The sequence below is a fragment of the Musca domestica genome, unplaced genomic scaffold (assembly GCF_030504385.1).
Source record: "Musca domestica strain aabys unplaced genomic scaffold, Musca_domestica.polishedcontigs.V.1.1 56, whole genome shotgun sequence".
NCBI lineage: Eukaryota > Metazoa > Arthropoda > Insecta > Diptera > Muscidae > Musca > Musca domestica.
In genome coordinates, this window is record NW_026712356.1 from 3709960 (window position 1) to 3724659 (window position 14700).

The 14700-nt window shown below is 35.7% G+C and overlaps 1 protein-coding gene across 7 annotated transcripts in view; it reads left to right on the forward strand.

Annotated features, from left to right (window-relative positions):
• Nucleotides 1-14700, forward strand: part of LOC101895503 (oxysterol-binding protein-related protein 8) — a 74405-nt gene that overhangs the window by 14805 nt on the left and 44900 nt on the right. The window contains exon 1 of one of the 7 annotated variants that reach the window (XM_059128656.1): nt 1495-1941. The exons of 5 other annotated variants lie outside the window; for them this stretch is intronic. In XM_059128656.1, the coding sequence (XP_058984639.1) occupies nt 1650-1941 (292 nt within the window). In that variant the 5' untranslated portion in view covers nt 1495-1649. Of the gene's footprint in view, nt 1-1494; nt 1942-14700 lie in introns of those variants that run through there. One more of the 7 variants, XM_059128658.1, reaches the window with a different exon arrangement.

The following is a 14700-nucleotide window of genomic DNA, read 5'->3' on the forward strand; positions in this document are numbered from 1 at the left end:
CTTGTCACCGATGTATGTTTTGTTTGTATTGAAGTTTTTGTATTCCATTCCTTGGACTGATGGAGACAGGGCTGGTACTGATCCTGAGCAAAGCCCCCTGATTTAGCTGGATCCCCGCCACAGTGCCACAAAAGGCGGTAACATAACAACTTCTAGGGGTCTTCAGTCTCAAGATGCCATAATAGATCACTCATTTTATTATACCCTCCACCATGGGTAGGAGGGTATATTAACTTTGTCATTCCGTTTGTAACACCTCTAAATATTCGTCGTAGACCCCATAAAGTATATATATTCATAATCAGCATAAAATTCTAAGACGATTTAGCGATGTCCGTCTGTCTGTCTGTTCGTCTGTCTGTCTGTCTGTCTGTCTGTCCGTCTGTCTGTCTGTCTGTTGAAATCACGATAGAGCCCACATTATTTGACGTAGACCTTTGAAATTTGGCACAAGTGTGTGTATTGTCCCTAGGATGGTTGGTATTGAAAATGAGATATATCGGTCCACATTCTGGTATAGTCCCCATATAACGGTACCTCCCGATATTCGGTATTTTGATGATTTATGCCACATTTTTTCACTGATTTATCTGAAAATTGGTATTTGTAGGTCATTACGGGTCCCTGAGCGTGTGGCAAAACATTGCATGTATAGGTCCACGTTTTGGTATAGCCCCCATATAACGGTACCTACCGATATTCGGTATTTTGATGATTTATGACACATTTTTTCACGGATTTGTCTGAAAATTGGTATTTGTAGGTCACAACGGGTCCCTGAGCGTGTGGCAAAACATTGCATGTATAGGTCCACGTTCTGGTATAGTCCCCATATAACGGTACCTCCCGATATTCGGTATTTTGATGATTTATGCCACATTTTTTCACTGATTTGTGTAAAAGTTGGTATTTGTGGGTCATAATGGGTCCTAGTTCGTGTGGCGAAACATTGTAATTATAGGTGCACGTGTTGGTGTAGCCCCTATATAACGGTACCTCCCGATATTCGGCATTTTAATGTTTTTTGCCACATTTCTTCTAATGTTCTTTTACCCTAGGGTGGAGGGTATTAAAAGTTTGGCCCGGCCGAACTTAATGTTTTTTTTACTTGTTTTTTATTGTAGCTTCAACTTCAAAAATCTGTAGTTATTCTACTGCCTACTCTTAAAATTACCACTAATAATAGGTTCCTCTATTTAACCTAGGGGAATTCCCATAGCACATTTCCAAACTGGATCTGAAATTTATTTTCCCACCAAAATAAGCCTTACATTATTCTCTTATGACAGTCAACCCGCTGCTGGACAAATTCCCAGGTTCAATAAATAATTAATATAAAGTTTATTATTAAATAAAGGAAAATAATAATCATCGTATATCCTAGGGCAACATATGGTATTTTTCAAAAGCTATTTCGTCTTCTTCATTTTTTTCCATGGCAATTTTCTTTTCCAAAAGAAAAACACAAAGTTTATTTGCAATACGGCAAACGAATAACAGTCTAAACGACGTTGTCAACGGCGGTATCCCACTTTCCCATTATTGAACGGATATGTTTGAAAATAAATAAATCCTTCAAAGGATATTCTGCAAAGGAAAAAAAAAAGAGAAAATATTTTGAAAGTAATTGAAATTGATGAGCCATCATCATGACAATGCAATCAAGTTATTATCAACAAATTGTGAATTACGAAAATTGTCGATTATCCTTTTCATCGTCATCGTCAAACGGACATGAACATGTCAGCGGACAATGTCCAACGATTGTCAGCCATCCCTTTGGTCGTCTTAAAGATATCGAACGAGTCCTAATGACATTTCGTGAGAAACGTAAATATTTTCAATATAATAATTATGATATAGCCCAGGAAATGTTACAGGCCTTGGCCGAATACATCGATAAAGCTGAGCAAATGGAAATGTACATCAGGAAATTTTATGGTGAGTTTTTTTTGTGAAATACTTAAGAAAAATTTCAAGAAGATAGAAAAGGATGGGTGGAAATTGTAAATATTTATTCTTAGAGAAAATGCTAATCGAATGTTACATATGGGAGATATTAAAATTCATTAATCGCAAAGGTCATCCAACAGTATTCTACAGACTTTTGACAAGTCTTCAATGGATAGGTAGGTGAACTTTCAAGGGTCATTTCTATAGAAAACCTCAAAAAATCTTCTTTACATAGAATATCCTAAATGTACAGGTTTAGATAAAAAAAAAACTCCAACAAAGTCAAACGCCATCATTTGTACTTTTTTTTAATTTTATTGAATGAAAGCAAAAAAATGTCGGAAATAGCATCAGATTTTAGAATAAGTTTAGATTTGTTCGAATTGGTCACCTTTGGCACGAATTATGGCCCATTAAACCGTCACACGCTGCCCGAATGTTGCTCTACGGCATTTTGGCCCATTCCCGTTGAAGCGCTTACTTGAGGTGATCGACACTTTGGTATTTTTTGGTGCCAACCTTGTTTTCCAAAATACTCCAGACACAACAGTCCAACGTATTGGTATCCGGAGATTTTGGTTGCCATCGTGCGCTGGAAATGAAGCGAGGAACCTCATTTTGTAACCATTCTTGGGTGGCGCGTGCTGAGTGCGATGGTGCTGAGTCCTGTTGAAATGTCCAAGGTCTGCGGCCAAAATATTTGCGTGCCCATGGCTTTAATACACCCTCCACAATATTTTCGCGATAATATACGGCATTTATTTTAATGCCACGGTCGATTAATACGAGCGGAGAGCGACCATCGGCTGTAATGGCTGTCCACACAATCACCATGACCAGCGCTAGAGGTCTTATCTTCGGTTGGTCGAAGGTGACCTCTTTGCGAAGTAAACACAATCATTTTGTTTGTTTACAAACAACGAATGTCTTCTCATCGGAGAAAACGAAATTCGACAGTTCACCATTTTCGGCCAAGCGAAGCAACTCTTTAGCTCTTTTGAGTCTATTTTCTTTCTGTTGCGGTGTAAGTTCTTGCACTTTTTGGAATTTCAATGGCTTAACCCCGAGCTCATTTTTCCATGTTTGCCGAATGGAATATTGCGATATGTCCGGGTTTCGATCAAGTCGCTTCTTTACTTTTCAAACCATTTCTGCTGGCGTTGCTGTTATGCTACCAGTATCATGGTAACGAGCGATGATACGAGACACAAAAGATTTTTTAACATTTAAATGCTGGAGTGCTCTAACGATAGTCACTTGTGGTTTTCCAGCCAAATATAAAGAAATCACACTATCACGCTTGAATTTCATCACGAATAATTTATTTTCTGGAAAATTCTCACCAAAATGCTTTTATACGCTTGTAAACAATATAATGAGCTGTCATTTAAATAATAACAGCTGTCGGACGAGTGGCTTGGAAATGACAGCAGTCTGAGTTGGAGGAACCATTTGTGATTTGCTATCACCGCTTTCGAGTTTTTAAACTTATCAGGATTTCCCTATATTTTCCAACGAAATTGTCTGAATTTTGGTATTTCCAAGTCTTAAATTTTAGAAAACTTGCATTCATTTTGTACTAAGTTCTATACCTTTTACTTATTATTCTTCAATTTGTAATATTAAAAAATGTTTTATTCATAAAACTACAAACATGTATACGTACATACCGCTGCAACTTCCTCCTATGCACACACCTTTGCTGCAAGGTAACAGAACCATTTTCCACATCTTTAACTTTTACCTTTTTTAAACATTATGGCAACTCAAGGCATTTATTCCATACTTTTGTTCTTTTATGGCATTTAAATGTTGCATTAAAAATGCAGAAAGTTGCACATATTGTTCAACAAAAGCACCATTCACATATAAAACTACCTTACTTTCGTTTCGATGGAGAACGTAAAAAACTGAAAACATTTCCGAGATATACAGAGTGAGAAAGAGAAAAAGTCATTTTCTACCTTGGTCGTGTGGCAGAGGATGTACCTTTTTTACATTTAAATGATCAATTTAAGTTTAATTTAAAAAAAATTGGTAGTGTAAAAAGTCATTAAAAAGAGGCGAGGGTATGTGGAGTTCATGTTGTGAGTGTTTACTGAAAATAATGTATGACGTTGTTTTATGAAAATAATGTATGAAGGCCATAAGGCTTTGGAGATTCGACCACTTGACCACATAGTCAGTGAAAAATCCAACCTTAAAATTTTAGAATCGATCCAACAGTTCGTGTTAGGTCTTTTTATAACCCTACGCCACACTGTGACTCGTGGTATTATGTCTTTGGGTATTTTTTTGCAACATGGAGAATAAAACGAAATAGAACTACATTCAGAGTCGATTTATGCATGTCCGTCCGTCCAAATCATTTTTTGGCCCAGGGTCGAGCCCTATTGAAATTGATGAGAATCGTTCCAAATTCAGATTTCACTTTCACCGACGGTTTTCAGATTAGAACAAATTATTTTAAATTGGAAGTTTCATCTGATATGGAGTTTAAGTCCCTTACATTCGCAATATGTATATACAGATATCTCATATAGGTCAGAAATACCTCTCTCTAGTATTATCCAGATCGATTCAGGTTTGGATATAGCTCCCATATATATCTGTATCCGATTTCATATTTATTGTGCACCAAATGGTTAATATCAGTCTAAAAAGAGGAAACGTTTTCACGTCTGACCGAATTCAGCCTAGAAGCCAGTTTTGGTGAAAATCGGTTCAGATATAGCTATAGCTCCCATATATACAGGATGAGATAAAAACAACTGCAACAAAGTCAAACGCCATTATTTTTAATTTTTTTTTTAAATTTTATTGAATGAAAGCAAAAAATATCGAAAATAGCATTAAATTTTAGAACAAATTTAGATTTGTTCGAATTGGTCACCTTTGTCACGAATTATGACCTTCAAACGGCCAATGAAACCGTCACACGCTGCCCGAATGTTTCTCTGCGGTATTTCCCGGCGAAGCGCTTGCTTGAGGTGATAGACACTTCGATATTTTTTAGTGCCAACCTTGTTTTCCAAAATACTCCAGACACAATAGTCCAACGGATTGTTATCCAGAGATTTTCGTAGCCATTGTGCGCTGTAAATGAAGCGAGGAACCTTATCCGATCTGAGTCCTGTTGGAATGTCCAATGTCTGCGGCCAAAATGTTTGCGTGCCCAAGGCTTTAATGCACCCTCCAAAATATTCTCACGATAATATTCGGCAATTATTCTGATGCCACGATCGATTATTATAAGCGGAGAGCGATCAACTGCTGTTATGGCGGCCCGCACTATCACCATGGCTGTCGATTGAGTTCTGGTGGCCAACCGAAGTTGCACATTTTCAGCTGACCTCCTTGGTAAGTAAACACGATCATTTTGTTTGTTTACAAACTGCTGGACAACGAATGTTTTCCCATCGGAGAAAACCAAATTCGGCAGTTCTCCACTTTCGGACAAGCGAATTTTTGGAATTTCAATGGCTTTACCCCTAGCCGGCTTTTTCAATATGTGCCGAATGGAATATTGCGATATGTTCAGCTCACAAGCCATTTTCGGCCATTGCGACGCGGGGTTCGATCAAGCCGTTTCTTCACTTTTCGAACCATTTCTGCTGATGTTACTGTTTTCTTCCGTCCACTTCCTTGACGTCGTGCTATGCTACCAGTATCACGGTAACGAGCGATGGTACGAGACATAAAAGATTTATTGTATATGCTCTAGCGATAGCCACTTGTGGTTTTCCAGCCAAATATAAAGAAATCACACTATTACGCTTGTATTCCATCACGAATAACTTTTTTTCTGGACATTTCTCACCAAAATGCTTGAGTACGCTTGTAAGCAATATAATGAGTTGTCACTGGAATAATAAATAAAAATGACAGCAGTCTGAAGTTGGTTGTAATTTTTTCATCTCGCCCTGTATCTCAACGAATTTTCACCAAATTTAATGTACTTGCTTCTAGACTGAATTCGGTCGGATATGCCAAAATTCAGGTCCTTAGAACGGATATTGGCCATTATAAATGGGAGCTTTATCTAAATTTGAACCGATTCTCACCAATTTCAATAGGGTTCGTCCTTGGGCAAACAAATATTGTTTGGAAAATTTCATCTAATTTGGTTAACAAAATACAAAATAATAAATACATGTACAGACGGATTGACGGGCATAAATCGAATAAGAAAGTGATTCTATGAAGATTCACAAAAGTAACTATGGGTCTATCTCGCTTTCTTTTCCATATTACAAACAAATACACAAAGACATAATACCCTTACCACTCTGTGGTGTAGAGTATGAAAACTATTTTCCTAATTTTCATCCTTACCCCATATGAATGAATGGATATTATCTCATTTGTATTTGTTGACATATGATGTATTAACTGACGTGGCCCTCTTTTCTTGTGCCTCTTCAACTGTGTAACAGTAACACAAACATTACAACACACACACACACGCCTATACATACAACCCATCGAGAACGACAAGAGTATAAACATTAACGCCTTTACAAATCACCTGAGAAACGTATGTTCGTTCATGCCTATCTAACAATGTAAGCATGCGTATGTGTGTGTATGTGCGAGTTAATGTGTGATTGCTTTATCATACAAAAGGATTCACCATGCAATGTATACATGTATACGTACATGCGACTTTTTTGTCATGGTTCGTCCAACCACTCTCTCTTTCTCTCTCTCTCTCCTCCTCTCCGTCGGCTCATTGTCACCCACATTTTCGTGGAAACATTGTTTTCCATGTAGACTATTTTATCGATGCATGAATTTCCGTGTTAACTTTTTTCGCCACCACTGTGACAATTTGTGTTTTTTTTTTCAATTCACACACATACACATGCAGGCATTTATACAATGTGAATATTGTAGAAATTAAAGAGGAAATATAAAGAACTAAATTATATTTCTATGAGTTTGAGTAACACATAACATTTGCTCTAAATTAATATTCTCCTACTTTTATTCTTCTCTTTTCATAAATTTTGTTGACTGCTCAACTTTTTTTTATCTTTTCTTTCGATGGTTCGTTAAATATTCATTTGATCCTGATATTGTTTTCAACTTTCACATTAATCCTTGGTATTAAACAAAATTTTGTTTTCTTCATTCTCCTACATTTCCATATTGCTTGCTAGCTAGCTAGCCACACAAGACAAGAACAAAACAAAAGACAAAGGAATGTTTGTTTTGAATGTGGTCCTCTTCAAGTCCTTGAAATAGTTTCATAGCTAAAAAGTTTTGTTCATTGCTTTACGCTTGAATTGGGTTCAATACCTGGAGGCAGAGGGAATCGTATTTATGCAAATTTATTTCTCTGTCATAGACCAAAAAAAAAATGTATTAAGAAAACTTGAGTTTTCATCGCCCCTTGACATTTTCCGTTTTTTTTTTATTTTTATTGGAAAGTTTTTTTTTTTCACTTCTATCTATTGAAAGAGATAGAGATGGGATTGAAGGATAAAGAAATGCAAGTAAATATGAATGACGTGAGGTGAGATAAGGGGTTGTGCGGATGTTTTTTTTTTCTGTAAAATATACAAAAGTTTATTCATAAAATTGTTAAACTATTATATAATAAAAAAACTTAGAGGTTCGTTCGGATTTTGTGCAAGAGTTATCGTTAACGATAGGAAAAACGTGTAAAGTTTTTGCAGAATTTTATTTTCAATAAAACACAACTTCGACATAGTTTATTATTGTTGTATCTTTCGACAACTACACGCGAAATATTATCTTGTCATCATTGAAAAATGATTTCAATATAAAAATTTAAGAATAGAAATATATGCTTTCCGGCAAAACTGTAGACATGGCCACAGTTGCATAAAGTGATAACATTTGTACGTATAGATAATAATTATTCCAAATACATATACGCAATGATGTGCAATATTAATAACACTCATATGCAAGGTTTATTATTTACGATACAGTATACGATACGATATTATGGAAATTTTTTGTCGGTTGGTTTTTATGGACGACCTTCAAAAATTCAAAAGGAATGTTGTCAAAAGGAATAATTTAAAATCGTTTCTTGTTTTTTTTTATTGAAAGACCGATGAAATGTTTTTCTTTATGTCAGCCCTTTTGTCTTTCAATATAAGTCTTAAAAAAACCTTCTGCTTATAGAACAACGCAAAAAGCAATTTTCTTTATAGGAGAAAAGCGTAAAATATACGGGTGAGATAAAAAAAATGAAACAAAGTCAAACGTCATAATTTTCACATTTTTTTTTTAATTTTATTGAATGAAAACAAAAAAATGTCGGAAATAACATCAAATTTTAGAATAAGTTCAGATTTGTTCGAATTGGTCACGAATGATTGTCTTCAAACGGCCAATGAAACCGTCACACGCTGCCCGAATGTTGCTCAGCGGTATCTTGGACCATTCCCGGCGAAGCGCTTTGTTGAGGTGATCGACACTTTGGTATTTTTTAGTGCCAACCTTGCTTACCAAAATACTCCAGACACAATAGTCCAACGGATTGGTATCCGTAGATTTTGGTGGCCATTGTGCGCTGGAAATGAAACGAGGAACCTCATTTTGAAACCATTCTTGGGTGGCGCGTGCTGGATGCGATGATGCTCAGTCCTGTTGGAATGTCCAAGGTCTGCAGCCAAAATGTTTGCGTGCCCAAGACTTTAATACACCCTCCAGAATATTTTCAAGATAATATTCGGCATTTATTCTGATGATTAATACGAGTGGAGAGCGACTATCGGCTGTTGTAGCGGCCCACACCATCACCATGTCCGGCGCTTAAGTTCTGGTGGCCAACCGAAAGTGCACATTTTCAACTGACCTCTTTGGCAAGAAAACACGATAATTTTGTTTGTTTACAAACTGCTGGACAACGAATCATCGAAAAAAAAACAAATTCAGCAGTTCACCACTTTCGGCCAAGCGTAGCAACTCTTTAGCTCTTTTGAGTCTTTTTTCTTTCTGTTGCGGTGTAAGTTCTTGCACTTTTTGGGATTTCAAAGGCTTTACCCCGAGCTCATTTTTCAATATTTGTGATATATTCCGCTCACGAGCCATTTTTCGGCCTCTGTGACGCGGGTTTCGATCAAGTCGCTTCTTTACATTTAGAACCATTTCTGCTGATGTTGCTGTTTTCTTCCGTCCACTTCCTTGACGTCGGGCTACGCTACCAGTATCACGGTAACGAGCGATGGTACGAGATACAAACGATTTATTCACATTTAAATGCTGGAGTGCTCTAACGATAGCCACTTGTGGTTTTCCAGTCAAATATAAAGAAATCACACTATCACGCTTGAACTCGTATCACGAATAACCTTTTTTTCTGAAAAATTCTCACCAAAATGCTTTTGTACGATTTTAAACAATATAATGATCTGTCAGTGGTATAATTTTAACAGCTGTCGGATGAGTGGCTTAGTGACAGCAGTCTGAAGTTGGTTGCAGTTTTTTCATCTAATCATTTAGAAGGATATTTGAAGAATATTTTGAATTTGAAATTGTTTTAATGTCCTGCATAAGGTATTTTTTCAATTGAAGACCTTAGAAGCTCTTTCAATAGTGATGTGATAAATATGTCCTCCCCACAGAATACTTTAAAAAGTTTTGTGTTAAAATAAAATAAATAAATTTACTTTATTCTATAGAACTTATTTCGACTGTCTCCTGTCTGATTCGGCCCAAAAAATTTTCTTGCCGTTTTTTACTCCTTTATATCTAATTAGGTTTCATAAAAATCAATAAAGAGTGTTGTTTCCATTTTCGATAACGCACACTATTCTGAAGGTTATGAGATAAAAATAATGGGGTTCGCTAAAAATAAAACTACATTTTGTCAAAAAATTGCGTATATTATCATACTAGTTTTTCGTATTGTTGTAACGAAAATATTTGCACAAATATATGACTCAAACAGCGGTACAATTTTATCATCTACGAAAGTGTACACCTGTTGTTCCGACATTTAATATCTGGCAAGCAAATACTTTATTGTGATAACAATTAATGTACACAGCGCCGCAGCTGGGTATTATCTGTGATATGACTGGGTGGTGTCTGTCATTCCATCAAATGAGTTATAATTAAAAGAGGGAGGGAGAGAAAAAAATGAAATATACAGACAGGAAGTTTTACTAATTTGTTTGAACAAATATCGAATTACATTTTTTTATTTTGACATTTTTGGCCACCCTAAGGTCCGAGAAATGTATTCCATTTGCGAAAATAATGAATAGTGACACCCAAACTTAACGGTTTTTCCCTCTTGCCGAACACCCACCCCCCACCGAGCTTCTTCTTTTCAAAATATATGACTCATACTAATGTTGTGCTGGCATTGCGGAAATGTCAACATCAAGTTTTTTTCTCCCTTCATAACCTCAACATTTATTTTTCTTTTTCTACTTCTACTTCAGCATTGCCCTATTCTGGCGATTATTAGTTTGTCCAAGAATTGAACGAATGCCTGTCTGCCTACCTACCTACCTGAGTGATATGTCCATCTTAGTACTTTTAATTAATTGTCATCACATTGTTGTTGATGTTGTTGTTCTTGCTGTTTAAGCAGTTAATTATAATTGCCCTCCCTCAAGGGAGAGAGAGAGAACGAGAGAGAATAAATAACAAAAAAAACCATAGCAAGGATGATAGATGTGTCGTTTATTCAACCTAATGGTGTTGACTTTGGAATATTTTATTGTCATTGAAAATCATCAAGTGGAACAATTACGACGGGGAGGGGTTTTAAATGAACAATTTTGTTGGGAACAAATTGTGGAAGAAAATATTTTGTGGGATCCAGGCAACGAGCTATGGTTTTTGTATTTTGAGAAAATGTGTTGATGTTGGACATATCTTCAAATTTAGTCCTTGGGGCTGTAATTTTTTTCCTTTTATCCATTCCTCATTTGTCTGTCCATTGAAATAATTTACATTTGCTATTGAATTCTATCGTCATATTTTTAGCAATTGAAAAAGCGCTAGTTTTGTCCCTTCAGAATTGTTTTTCACAGTTTTGGAACTACAGCTATTTATTTTGAAAATTGGGGCTAATACATTCAAAAATTCCTTAAATTAGAAAACAGTGTTCCACAGAACTATACCTTAAAAAATGTAAAGTATTTGATATAATCTTGGCAAGAATAGTTTTTACAACTTGACGGGGGGAAGGTGTAATACGTCCTCCATAATCATCCATAAAATAATATGACCTTCATCTTGAATTCATTTAAATATAGAATTCATTTTATATAAGACTTTTGATTTTTCAAAATGTTGAATGCTTGAGGTAAAGGTGCCAGACGACGTGGACCAATGTAATTACAATTGCTTGAAATTTAGTAGATATTCGGAATTTAAGGAGAGTCGATGCTATATTTTTTTAGGTTATTGATCATTCAGGGGCTAAATTGAAAAGAATGTGTGTATTCGAGTTATCGATTGATGAACTTGAATATTTTGATAGAAACTACAACAATTTAAATCATTCCTACGTTTGAAGGTCATAATTCGTGCCAAAGGTGACCAATTCCAACAAATCTAACCTTATTTTAAAATTTGATGCTATTTCCGACATTTTTTGCATTTATTCAATAAAATTCAAAATAAAATTATCTCAGAAAGCAAATCGCAGAAAGCAAATCGTAGATATTACGATTTGCTTTCTCTAAGACATTTTTGGAAATTTTTGAACGTGTTTGGCGGGTTTTCGGTAAAACTGTGCCGATATATTTTCTCTTCACAGTAGCTCTAGTCATGGTTAAAATAGTAGAATAGGCAAATTAAAAAAAAAAAAAAAAAAACACATCCGTGAGTAATAGGTTATTTGTGAAACTTGAGAGCGATACCAATAATATGTTATTAGTCCGAACCAAATCGGATACTCCCTTCGTTATGTTACTTTTGAAGAAGCGGCACCAGGAGGATAGCCCGACTTCAAAAATTCGACGCAAATATTTAATTTAAATCGGACACTATCTTCAATATCTACCTTGCGCACCAGCCAGGCAGAAAGACGGACATTGGTACATAGACTTCAAATGCTCTGAAACGGATATCTGTAATGCATTTCGATCCCGTTTCGGGGTTCCAACTGGTAAAACAAAATTTCCAGTGCATATAATACTAAAGAAAGGGCGGAATAGTAACCATTTCGTTAGGGACCTTTGTCCAATGCTAACCCACCGCCGGGGAATATTGACTTTTTTACTTTGGCCGTCTTTTGCTATACTTTTAAATGATTTGGAAATCTGAATCCAAAACACCTTCAACACATCTCTGGCTATGGTAGACCTGTTTATCCTGATGCTGGCCAGATAATCGTAGGTTTCCTCATTGGTTTAACCCCTGCATTCTATTTTTGATTAAAAATTATTTTAATTTAAAAATATCTTTAAAAAATCGTATAATATTTCTCTTTCCTTATCACCCTTTTATCTCTCCAAATTTCTCGATTTTCGGTATTTTGAATTCTGCTGTCATAATTTCAAACCTAATGAGCTAAAACTTCAACTTTGGGGATCCTGGTAGGTCTGTTTTCTGCTTGCAAAAAATTATAAAATTAGGTCCACTAATCGGTTCAGCCCCCATGTAACGGTTCCTCCCGATATGTTAAAGGTTTCTCAGACAATTTCCAAACAAATTAGGTAAAACTTGACAATTGGAGTTCTCCATAGGTCTGTTTTCTCCTTTCAAAAACTTTTCGATTCAGGTCCACAAATTGTTATAACATACATGTAACGGTACCTCCCGATTGTCGGTATTTTTCAACCAAATAAGCTTAAACTTGACAATTGAATGGTCTGTTCTCTGCTTTCAAAAATACTCGATTCAGGTCCATAAATTGGTATAGTCCCCATATAACGGTACCTGCCGATTTTCGAAATTTTGAAGGTTTCGGCCACAATTTCCAAACAAATTAGGTGAAACTTCACAGTTGGGGTTCTCTCCTTGCAAGAAATGTTCGATTAAGGTCCAATAATTGGTTTAGCCCCCAAGTATCGGTACCTCCGGATTTTCAGTATTTTGAAGGATTCTGTATTTCTTACTAAATCCGCTGCAATTTAACTTTTGGATTTATTTGTAGGTCTGCTATCTCCCTGCAAATAATATCCGCTACAGGTCCCCTAATTGGTATAGCCAGTTTGTTTACATTACTTTGTAATGAGTTGTTCAAATAATTTGATTGCGTATTATTTACAGAATATATGAATATTAATCATACGCATTGCTTTACTTCTATTCAAACCTATTTTCAAATCCCTAGCAATCCGCTACCAATTAAATTAACCCAATTAAAATGTTATTTCAATTTTTTGCCACTTTCTATTTCCAATCGTATGTCGACCATACAACTGGGGTTAAACGAAGTAGAAATTTTCAATTTTAATGAAAAATCAATAGTTTCGAAAGAAAACAGTCACTGCATGAAATCCATATAATTCAGTCATTTTCCATTCTATGACGCTCTGACTCACTCCTCCGTTGGTGGATGTTAAGAACTTCATGACAACGTTTCAAATTGGTGGCAATGTTAAAATGGCATCATCAACGAGTTTTAAGTTGGCTCTTTTGCCACACATATATGTGATGTGATGGTAGTGGTGGTGTTAGTTGTGGCGGCATAGATACTACTCTGAATATGCATCTGCACGAAGATGGAAAATGCTAAAAGAAAAAAAAAAGGAACACATTTTCATTGGTGACGTAATAAATCCCTCAACCATTTTAATAAATGAAATTCCATACGAGTTTGTTTCCATCATATTCTCGTGCTGTGAGTTAACGAGCAAGCGAGAGCGTAACTGTCTATGTGTGTAAGTGGTTAGTATATGCACACAAGGATAACATTTAAGAAACATCTTGAGTTCTTACCAAATCCCACGCCCCCCTACTACATGGTATTACCCTTAACTTGGTTCAATTCAATTTGTCAATGTTGATGTTGTAATTTCAAAACTTGAATTTATTACCTGAGGCTGTCATAGCTAACAACCATCCAACCAACCGGCGAGCCAGTCAGCCAGCTTCTCTTAACCCGCCAGGTACTAGTATGAAGGTTGTTTTTTTTTTTTTTTTAAGAAAACTGGGGGAGAATGGAAAGTTTTTAACTTTCAAAAGAGAGATTTTAAAGGTGGGCTGTATTACAGATTACATTATGATGAGGTTTGGCTAATAAAAAAGTATGTTAGGTTCAAAAAAACGTCTTCAATTTAAATTTAATTTATAAAATTGAAATTGATTGAAATTTTTAGTAGAAACGGAGGCTGATGTTTTTTCGGAATAGGCAGTTTGGAAATGATTCCATGACAACATGTTCTCCTTAAGGATGAAAGTATTTCTTCACTTTGATGGGATCTCCTTAAAAAAAAGAAAAATTATTTAGGTTAGAAGTGAATTGGAATTTCATAAGAAATATGAAAGAAAACAATGAATATTAGCTTTAGATGGTACTAAACAACGGGAATGTGTTGTCGTATCATTCGCCAATTCTGTTGGGGAATTCGATTTGTTTTCGCGATTTGACAAGAAAGCGAGGGCAAAAATTCAAAAATTTCTTGTAGAACAAATGTCAGAAAAGTAGCCATATCGGGAGGGGCTCAGGGCCACCCTCATGTACACGTCCCAGCGATCACCAGAAATTCAGGATGAGATAAAAAACTGCAACAAAGTCAAACGCCATACTTTTTACATTTTTTTAATTTTTTTTTTTTTTTGAATGAAAGCAAAAAATGT